Source organism: Dunckerocampus dactyliophorus, chromosome 10, assembly GCF_027744805.1.
Source record: "Dunckerocampus dactyliophorus isolate RoL2022-P2 chromosome 10, RoL_Ddac_1.1, whole genome shotgun sequence".
NCBI lineage: Eukaryota > Metazoa > Chordata > Actinopteri > Syngnathiformes > Syngnathidae > Dunckerocampus > Dunckerocampus dactyliophorus.
The window spans coordinates 917,136-930,062 of NC_072828.1; the positions used below are offsets into that span (position 1 = coordinate 917,136).

A 12,927-nucleotide genomic window follows, 5' to 3' on the forward strand; every position below is an offset into this window, starting at 1 on the left:
AGCATGTTTATGTTGTTATATAGTTAATAATAATAATAATATAGCATGTTTATGTTGTTATATAGTTAATAATAATAATAATATTACATGTTTATGTTGTTATATAGTTAATAATAATAATAATATTACATGTTTATGTTGTTATATAGTTAATAATAATAATAATAATATAACATGTTTATGTTGTTATATAGTTAATAATAATAATAATATAACATGTTTATGTTGTTATATAGTTAATAATAATAATATAACATGTTTATGTTGTTATATAGTTAATAATAATAATAATATTACATGTTTATGTTGTTATATAGTTAATAATAATAATAATATAGTTAATAATATAGTTAATAATAATAATAATAATAGAACATGTTTATGTTGTTATATAGTTAATATAGTTAATAGTTAATATAGTTAATAATAATAATATAGCATGTTTATGTTGTTATATAGTTAATAATAATAATAATAATATAACATGTTTATGTTGTTATATAGTTAATAATAATAATAATAATAATAATAATAATAATAATATAACATGTTTATGTTGTTATATAGTTATATAGTTAATAATAATAATAATATAGCATGTTTATGTTGTTATATAGTTAATAATAATAATAATATAACATGTTTATGTTGTTATATAGTTAATAATAATAATAATATAGCATGTTTATGTTGTTATATAGTTAATAATAATAATAATATAGCATGTTTATGTTGTTATATAGTTAATAATAATAATAATATAGCATGTTTATGTTGTTATATAGTTAATAATAATAATATAACATGTTTATGTTGTTATATAGTTAATAATAATAATAATATAGCATGTTTATGTTGTTATATAGTTAATAATAATAATATAACATGTTTATGTTGTTATATAGTTAATAATAATAATAATATAGCATGTTTATGTTATATAGTTTATGTTGTTATATCGTTAATAATAATAATAATAATAATATAACATGTTTATGTTGTTAAATAGTTAATAATAATAATAATATAACATGTTTATGTTGTTATATAGTTAATAATAATAATAATAATAATATAACATGTTTATGTTGTTATATAGTTAATAATAATAATAATATAACATGTTTATGTTGTTATATAGTTAATAATAATTATAATATAGCATGTTTATGTTGTTATATAGTTAATAATAATAATAATAATAAAGCATGTTTATGTTGTTATATAGTTAATAATAATAATAATAATAATATAACATGTTTATGTTGTTATATCGTTAATAATAATATAGCATGTTTATGTTGTTATATAGTTAATAATAATAATAATATAACATGTTTATGTTGTTATATAGTTAATAATAATAATAATATAGCATGTTTATGTTGTTTTATAGTTAATAATAATAATAATATAACATGTTTATGTTGTTATATAGTTAATAATAATAATAATATAACATGTTTATGTTGTTATATAGTTAATAATAATAATATAACATGTTTATGTTGTTATATAGTTAATAATAATAATAATATAGCATGTTTATGTTGTTATATAGTTAATAATAATAATAATATAACATGTTTATGTTGTTATATAGTTAATAATAATAATAATATAGCATGTTTATGTTATATAGTTAATAATAATAATAATAATATAACATGTTTATGTTGTTATATAGTTAATAATAATAATAATATAACATGTTTATGTTGTTATATAGTTAATAATAATAATAATATAGCATGTTTATGTTGTTATATAGTTAATAATAATAATATAACATGTTTATGTTGTTATATAGTTAATAATAATAATAATATTACATGTTTATGTTGTTATATAGTTAATAATAATAATAATAGAACATGTTTATGTTGTTATATAGTTCATAATAATAATAATATAACATGTTTATGTTGTTATATAGTTCATAATAATAATAGAACATGTTTATGTTGTTATATAGTTAATAATAATAATAATATAGCATGTTTATGTTGTTATATAGTTAATAATAATAATAATATAACATTTTTATGTTGTTATATAGTTAATAATAATAATAATATAACATGTTTATGTTGTTATATAGTTAATAATAATAATAATATAACATGTTTATGTTGTTATATAGTTCATAATAATATAACATGTTTATGTTGTTATATAGTTAATAATAATAATAATAGAACATGTTTATGTTGTTATATAGTTAATAATAATAATATAACATGTTTATGTTGTTATATAGTTAATAATAATAATAATATAACATTTTTATGTTATATAGTTAATAATAATAATAGAACATGTTTATGTTGTTATATAGTTAATAATAATAATAATATAACATGTTTATGTTGTTATATAGTTAATAATAATAATAATAATAATAATATAACATGTTTATGTTGTTATATAGTTAATAATAATAATAATATAACATGTTTATGTTGTTATATAGTTAATAATAATAATAATAATAATATAACATGTTTATGTTGTTATATCGTTAATAATAATAATAATAATAATATAACATGTTTATGTTGTTAAATAGTTAATAATAATAATATAACATGTTTATATTGTTATATAGTTAATAATAATAATAATATAGCATGTTTATGTTGTTATATAGTTAATAATAATAATAATATAACATGTTTATGTTGTTATATAGTTAATAATAATAATAATATAGCATGTTTATGTTGTTATATAGTTAATAATAATAATAATATAACATGTTTATGTTGTTATATAGTTAATAATAATAATATAACATGTTTATGTTGTTATATAGTTAATAATAATAATAATATAGCATGTTTATGTTGTTATATAGTTAATAATAATAATAATATAACATGTTTATGTTGTTATATAGTTAATAATAATAATAATATAGCATGTTTATGTTATATAGTTAATAATAATAATAATAATATAACATGTTTATGTTGTTATATAGTTAATAATAATAATAATATAACATGTTTATGTTGTTATATAGTTAATAATAATAATAATATAGCATGTTTATGTTGTTATATAGTTAATAATAATAATATAACATGTTTATGTTGTTATATAGTTAATAATAATAATAATATTACATGTTTATGTTGTTATATAGTTAATAATAATAATAATATAACATGTTTATGTTGTTATATAGTTAATAATAATAATAATATAGCATGTTTATGTTGTTATATAGTTAATAATAATAATAATAGAACATGTTTATGTTGTTATATAGTTAATAATAATAATAATAGAACATGTTTATGTTGTTATATAGTTAATAATAATAATATAGCATGTTTATGTTGTTATATAGTTAATAATAATAATAATATAACATGTTTATGTTGTTATATAGTTAATAATAATAATAATATAACATGTTTATGTTGTTATATAGTTAATAATAATAATAATATAGCATGTTTATGTTGTTATATAGGTAATAATAATAATAGAACATGTTTATGTTGTTATATAGTTAATAATAATAATAATAGAACATGTTTATGTTGTTATATAGTTAATAATAATAATAAAGCATGTTTATGTTGTTATATAGTTAATAATAATAATAATATAGCATGTTTATGTTATATAGTTAATAATAATAATAATATAACATGTTTATGTTGTTATATAGTTAATAATAATAATAATATAGCATGTTTATGTTGTTATATAGGTAATAATAATAATAGAACATGTTTATGTTGTTATATAGTTAATAATAATAATAATAGAACATGTTTATGTTGTTATATAGTTAATAATAATAATAAAGCATGTTTATGTTGTTATATAGTTAATAATAATAATAATAATATAGCATGTTTATGTTATATAGTTAATAATAATAATAATATTACATGTTTATGTTGTTATATAGTTAATAATAATAATAATATAACATGTTTATGTTGTTATATAGTTAATAATAATAATAATATAACATGTTTATGTTGTTATATAGTTAATAATAATAATAATAAAACATGTTTATGTTGTTATATAGTTAATAATAATAATAATATAACATGTTTATGTTGTTATATAGTTAATAATAATAATAATATAACATGTTTATGTTGTTATATAGTTAATAATAATAATAATATAACATGTTTATGTTGTTATATAGTTAATAATAATAATAATATAGCATGTTTATGTTGTTATATAGTTAATAATAATAATAATAATAATATAGCATGTTTATGTTGTTATATAGTTAATAATAATAATAATATAACATGTTTATGTTGTTATATAGTTAATAATAATAATAATATAACATGTTTATGTTGTTATATAGTTAATAATAATATAGCATGTTTATGTTGTTATATAGTTAATAATAATAATAATAGAACATGTTTATGTTGTTATATAGTTAATAATAATAATAATATAACATGTTTATGTTGTTATATAGTTAATAATAATAATAATATAGCATGTTTATGTTGTTATATAGTTAATAATAATAATAATATAACATGTTTATGTTGTTATATCGTTAATAATAATAATAATAATAATATAACATGTTTATGTTGTTATATCGTTAATAATAATAATAATAATAATATAACATGTTTATGTTGTTATATAGTTAATAATAATAATATAACATGTTTATGTTGTTATATAGTTAATAATAATAATAATATAGCATGTTTATGTTGTTATATAGTTAATAATAATAATAATAATAATAATAGAACATGTTTATGTTGTTATATAGTTAATAATAATAATAAAATAACATGTTTATGTTGTTATATAGTTAATAATAATAATAATATAACATGTTTATGTTGTTATATAGTTAATAATAATAATAATATAGCATGTTTATGTTGTTATATAGTTAATAATAATAATAATATGACATGTTTATGTTGTTATATAGTTAATAATAATAATAATATAACATGTTTATGTTGTTATATCGTTAATAATAATAATAATAATAATATAACATGTTTATGTTGTTAAATAGTTAATAATAATAATATAACATGTTTATGTTGTTATATAGTTAATAATAATAATAATATAACATGTTTATGTTGTTATATAGTTAATAATAATAATAATATAGCATGTTTATGTTGTTATATAGTTAATAATAATAATAATATGACATGTTTATGTTGTTATATAGTTAATAATAATAATAACATAACATGTTTATGTTGTTATATAGTTAATAATAATAATAATATAGCATGTTTATGTTGTTATATAGTTAATAATAATAATAATAATAATAATATAACATGTTTATGTTGTTATATAGTTAATAATAATAATAAAATAACATGTTTATGTTGTTATATAGTTAATAATAATAATAATATAACATGTTTATGTTGTTATATCGTTAATAATAATAATAATAATAATATAACATGTTTATGTTGTTAAATAGTTAATAATAATAATATAACATGTTTATGTTGTTATATAGTTAATAATAATAATAATATAACATGTTTATGTTGTTATATAGTTAATAATAATAATATAACATGTTTATGTTGTTATATAGTTAATAATAATAATATAACATGTTTATGTTGTTATATAGTTAATAATAATAATAATAAAACATGTTTATGTTGTTATATAGTTAATAATAATAATAATATAACATGTTTATGTTGTTATATAGTTAATAATAATAATAATATAACATGTTTATGTTGTTATATAGTTAATAATAATAATAATATAACATGTTTATGTTGTTATATAGTTAATAATAATAATAATATAGCATGTTTATGTTGTTATATAGTTAATAATAATAATAATAATAATATAGCATGTTTATGTTGTTATATAGTTAATAATAATAATAATATAACATGTTTATGTTGTTATATAGTTAATAATAATAATAATATAACATGTTTATGTTGTTATATAGTTAATAATAATATAGCATGTTTATGTTGTTATATAGTTAATAATAATAATAATAGAACATGTTTATGTTGTTATATAGTTAATAATAATAATAATATAACATGTTTATGTTGTTATATAGTTAATAATAATAATAATATAGCATGTTTATGTTGTTATATAGTTAATAATAATAATAATATAACATGTTTATGTTGTTATATCGTTAATAATAATAATAATAATAATATAACATGTTTATGTTGTTATATCGTTAATAATAATAATAATAATAATATAACATGTTTATGTTGTTATATAGTTAATAATAATAATATAACATGTTTATGTTGTTATATAGTTAATAATAATAATAATATAGCATGTTTATGTTGTTATATAGTTAATAATAATAATAATAATAATAATAGAACATGTTTATGTTGTTATATAGTTAATAATAATAATAAAATAACATGTTTATGTTGTTATATAGTTAATAATAATAATAATATAACATGTTTATGTTGTTATATAGTTAATAATAATAATAATATAGCATGTTTATGTTGTTATATAGTTAATAATAATAATAATATGACATGTTTATGTTGTTATATAGTTAATAATAATAATAATATAACATGTTTATGTTGTTATATCGTTAATAATAATAATAATAATAATATAACATGTTTATGTTGTTAAATAGTTAATAATAATAATATAACATGTTTATGTTGTTATATAGTTAATAATAATAATAATATAACATGTTTATGTTGTTATATAGTTAATAATAATAATAATATAGCATGTTTATGTTGTTATATAGTTAATAATAATAATAATATGACATGTTTATGTTGTTATATAGTTAATAATAATAATAACATAACATGTTTATGTTGTTATATAGTTAATAATAATAATAATATAGCATGTTTATGTTGTTATATAGTTAATAATAATAATAATAATAATAATATAACATGTTTATGTTGTTATATAGTTAATAATAATAATAAAATAACATGTTTATGTTGTTATATAGTTAATAATAATAATAATATAACATGTTTATGTTGTTATATCGTTAATAATAATAATAATAATAATATAACATGTTTATGTTGTTAAATAGTTAATAATAATAATATAACATGTTTATGTTGTTATATAGTTAATAATAATAATAATATAACATGTTTATGTTGTTATATAGTTAATAATAATAATATAACATGTTTATGTTGTTATATAGTTAATAATAATAATATAGCATGTTTATGTTGTTATATAGTTAATAATAATAATATAGCATGTTTATGTTGTTATATAGTTAATAATAATAATAATAATAATAATAATAATAATATAACATGTTTATGTTGTTATATAGTTAATAATAATAATAATATAACATGTTTATGTTGTTATATAGTTAATAATAATAATATAGCATGTTTATGTTGTTATATAGTTAATAATAATAATAATAATAATAATAATAATAATATAACATGTTTATGTTGTTATATAGTTAATAATAATAATAATAATAATAATATAACATGTTTATGTTGTTATATAGTTAATAATAATAATAATATAGCATGTTTATGTTATATAGTTAATAATAATAATAATAATATAACATGTTTATGTTGTTATATAGTTAATAATAATAATAATATAACATGTTTATGTTGTTATATAGTTAATAATAATAATATAGCATGTTTATGTTGTTATATAGTTAATAATAACAATAATAATAATAATAATATAACATGTTTATGTTGTTATATAGTTAATAATAATAATAATAATAATAATATAACATGTTTATGTTGTTATATAGTTAATAATAATAATAATATAGCATGTTTATGTTATATAGTTAATAATAATAATAATAATATAACATGTTTATGTTGTTATATAGTTAATAATAATAATAATAGAACATGTTTATGTTGTTATATAGTTAATAATAATAATAATCTAACATGTTTATGTTGTTATATAGTTAATAATAATAATAATAATAATAATAATCTAACATGTTTATGTTGTTATATAGTTAATAATAATAATAATAATAATAATATAACATGTTTATGTTGTTATATAGTTAATAATAACAATAATATAACATGTTTATGTTGTTATATAGTTAATAATAATAATAATATAACATGTTTATGTTGTTATATAGTTAATAATAATAATAATATAACATGTTTATGTTGTTATATAGTTAATAATAATAATAATAATAATAATATAACATGTTTATGTTGTTATATCGTTAATAATAATAATAATAATATAACATGTTTATGTTGTTAAATAGTTAATAATAATAATAATATAGCATGTTTATGTTGTTATATAGTTAATAATAATAATAATAATAATATAACATGTTTATGTTGTTATATAGTTAATAATAATAATAATATAACATGTTTATGTTGTTATATAGTTAATAATAATAATATAACATGTTTATGTTGTTATATAGTTAATAATAATAATAATAATAATATAACATGTTTATGTTGTTATATAGTTAATAATAATAATAATAATAATATAACATGTTTATGTTGTTATATAGTTAATAATAATAATAATAATAATATAACATGTTTATGTTGTTATATAGTTAATAATAATAATAATATAACATGTTTATGTTGTTATATAGTTAATAATAATAATAATAATAATAATATAGCATGTTTATGTTGTTATATAGTTAATAATAATAATAATAATAATATAACATGTTTATGTTGTTATATAGTTAATAATAATAATAATAATAATATAACATGTTTATGTTGTTATATAGTTAATAATAATAATAATATAACATGTTTATGTTGTTATATAGTTAATAATAATAATAATAATAATATAGCATGTTTATGTTGTTATATAGTTAATAATAATAATAATATTACATGTTTATGTTGTTATATAGTTAATAATAATAATAATATAACATGTTTATGTTGTTATATAGTTAATAATAATAATAATATAGCATGTTTATGTTGTTATATAGTTAATAATAATAATAATATAACATGTTTATGTTGTTATATAGTTAATAATAATAATAATATAGCATGTTTATGTTATATAGTTAATAATAATAATAATAATAATATAACATGTTTATGTTGTTATATAGTTAATAATAATAATAATATAGCATGTTTATGTTATATAGTTAATAATAATAATAATAATATAACATGTTTATGTTGTTATATAGTTAATAATAATAATAATAATAATAATATAACATGTTTATGTTGTTATATAGTTAATAATAACAATAATATAACATGTTTATGTTGTTATATAGTTAATAATAATAATAATATAACATGTTTATGTTGTTATATAGTTAATAATAATAATAATAATAATAATATAACATGTTTATGTTGTTATATAGTTAATAATAATAATAATAATAATATAACATGTTTATGTTGTTATATCGTTAATAATAATAATAATAATAATATAACATGTTTATGTTGTTAAATAGTTAATAATAATAATAATATAGCATGTTTATGTTGTTATATAGTTAATAATAATAATAATAATAATATAACATGTTTATGTTGTTATATAGTTAATAATAATAATAATATAACATGTTTATGTTGTTATATAGTTAATAATAATAATATAACATGTTTATGTTGTTATATAGTTAATAATAATAATATAACATGTTTATGTTGTTATATAGTTAATAATAATAATAATAATAATATAACATGTTTATGTTGTTATATAGTTAATAATAATAATAATAATAATATAACATGTTTATGTTGTTATATAGTTAATAATAATAATAATATAACATGTTTATGTTGTTATATAGTTAATAATAATAATAATAATAATATAGCATGTTTATGTTGTTATATAGTTAATAATAATAATAATAATAATATAACATGTTTATGTTGTTATATAGTTAATAATAATAATAATAATAATATAACATGTTTATGTTGTTATATAGTTAATAATAATAATATAACATGTTTATGTTGTTATATAGTTAATAATAATAATAATATTACATGTTTATGTTGTTATATAGTTAATAATAATAATAATATAGCATGTTTATGTTGTTATATAGTTAATAATAATAATAATATAACATGATAATGTTGTTATATAGTTAATAATAATATAGCATGTTTATGTTGTTATATAGTTAATAATAATAATATAACATGTTTATGTTGTTAAATAGTTAATAATAATAATAATATAGCATGTTTATGTTGTTATATAGTTAATAATAATAATAATATAACATGTTTATGTTGTTAAATAGTTAATAATAATAATAATATAACATGTTTATGTTGTTATATAGTTAATAATAATAATATAACATGTTTATGTTGTTATATAGTTAATAATAATAATATAACATGTTTATGTTGTTATATAGTTAATAATAATAATAATAATAATAATATAACATGTTTATGTTATATAATTAATAATAAAATATGTTATTATACGGAGGAGCAATACAACAACAGCTTCATCAACAACGACAAGTTATCCATCATCCACATAAACAGCAGAAGCATGTCTGCTAGCTTTACTAATATTAAACAATATTTGAATCAATTCAAGGAACCTTTCAAAGTAAAAGCAATCTCAGAAACTTGGATTAATGCCAACAAAGGAATGGACTTGGAGCTGGAAGGATATGAAATGACGTGTGCAAACAGGAACAATGCAAATGGAGGAGGTGTGGCCGTATACGTGGACAAACATTTGAACTACAAAATGGTAAAGAATATGTCATTTGTTATTGATAACATTTTAGAATGCATAACAATGGAAATCTGTAAAGAAAAAAGCAAAAATGTGTTAATAAGTTGTGTGTACAGCACTCCAAAGTCAAAGATTGGAATGTTTGAGGATTGGATTAAGACAACGTTTACAGACATACAGGAGGTCCAAAAACTATTTTCATATGTGGAGACTTCAATATTGACCTTTTGAACCCACACAGGCCATCAGGCTTCTCAACGAAGCACTCACACACACCACACGCAACACACACGCACACACTCATAGCACTTTATTTATTTATTTATTTGTATTATTTATTGTATTAATGTCTCTTCTGTTGTTGTTGCTTAATTTATTGGTATTTATGTTTCTTATGTTCTTATTCTTTCTTGTGTTTTCTTTCTTTTCTTGGGAGAATGAACAGAATAAGATTTTCATTACATAGTATAACTGCTGTTTTACTATGTACATGACAATAAAACTCTTCAATCTTGAACAAGTGCAAGGAAATAGACGACTTCACAGATACAATGTATAGTTTGAGTTTAGGATCCTAAAATCATCAGAGCAAGTAGAATACCAGAGCACTGTGCCCCCCCCCATCCATAATATATTCACCAATGACTTGGATAACAACACCATCAGTGGCCTCAGTCATCATCTGCCAGTCTTCATATTTACAAGGAACATTACAACCATTATTTTGTAAATATTGGACCAAAACTGGAAGAAGAAATTCCAAAACAAGACCCAATTGATGAAGGGAATGATATCATTGATAGGAATCTTAATTCCATGTTTCTCACTGCTGGAACCAAAAAGGAGATCACTGACATTGTTAACCATTTTAAGGCAAAAACATCAACTGACTGTCATGGAATGGAAATGGAAACAATGAAAAGGTCATCAATGAGATCGCAGACCCGTTAACAGATTAGTAACTTATCTTTTCAGACTGGAATATTTCCAAGCAAAATGAAAACAGCCAGGGTGGTTCCAATTTTCAAAAAAGGAGACAAACACCAATTTACAAACTATCAACCAGTTTCCTTGTTACCACAATTCTCTCCAATGATGGAGAAGCTATTCAACAACAAACGTATGAATGACAATGAACGAGTGTGAAAGGATGATTGATGAGATGTTTTCCATCGCAACCTTCATGTTCAAATCAACCAAAGCAAAGAAGACAGCAGCAGTAGAGATAAAGTTAGCACACCCACAATGGACAAGCGTCAGGTGCCAGAACCACTTTTCACAATAAATCATGGAAATGGTTTGTCGGGTACCAAGTGCCCACGGCCCGGTACCGAGGGTTGTGGATCACTGCAATCGAGCATTAGCACTCATCCAAGGTGACTATGATCTGATGGATTCTTTTGGACGAGTCTTACTGACATTGAAAGGACGTCTTGGTCTTACCGACGGCACAGCAGGTGGCCAGCTGCACCAGCAGAAGGATCATTCTCATCTTGTCCGCTGAAGAGTCGTCTCAGAACCAAACGGGCTGGAAGAAGGAAGGACGGTTGGATGATCGGTCGTGAAGAACGGAGATGTCGGTCTCTTCCAGGCGGAAGTAGAGTGAGTGTCTGACGGTGACGTCCCTTTTATAGGCTTCATCGTCCCGCATCATTTCCAGCAACGCCACGTGATGCCATCACAAGGCAGCCGAGTGCTTTGAGTGCTGAGATGCTCTTTGAAGGCTTCTTGGCCACCAGCACACAAATAAAAACTCCTTTGCTTTTCTCACAAAGACAAAGAAACGCTGGACAAGCACGGTTATACAACGGACAAAACGGATCAAGGACGAATCCACCCGTCATTCCTTTATTGGCTTTTCACATTAAAAGCAAACAAAGAAAAACAAAATAAGGCCTGTTTTTTCAAGACTTCTTTTCAGAGCAAAACAAAGAAACGGACAACAAATCATTTTTCCAATGTTGTGTAAAAATGGACAAAAGGGGTCACGGACGACTCGGCGTGTGACTCGTTTATCGGTGTTTGACATGAAAGCCCAAAGTGAAAAAGAAGCGCTCCTATTTTCCATCCGTGTTTTCAGAGCAAACGCAAAGAAGGAATAAGAAAGGTTTGTTCCAAAGTTGGATG

The 12,927-nt window shown here is 17.6% G+C and overlaps 1 protein-coding gene across 1 annotated transcript in view; it reads right to left on the reverse strand.

Moving 5' to 3' along the window:
* Positions 1–12,517, reverse strand: part of LOC129189054 (uncharacterized) — a 34,296-nt gene extending 21,779 nt beyond the window's left edge. Inside the window, exon 1 of the mRNA XM_054790329.1 lies at positions 12,244–12,517. Within this exon, the coding sequence (XP_054646304.1) occupies positions 12,244–12,292 (49 nt within the window). The 5' untranslated portion in view covers positions 12,293–12,517. The remainder of the gene's footprint in view (positions 1–12,243) is intronic.
* Between the last annotated feature and the right edge of the window lie 410 nt (positions 12,518–12,927).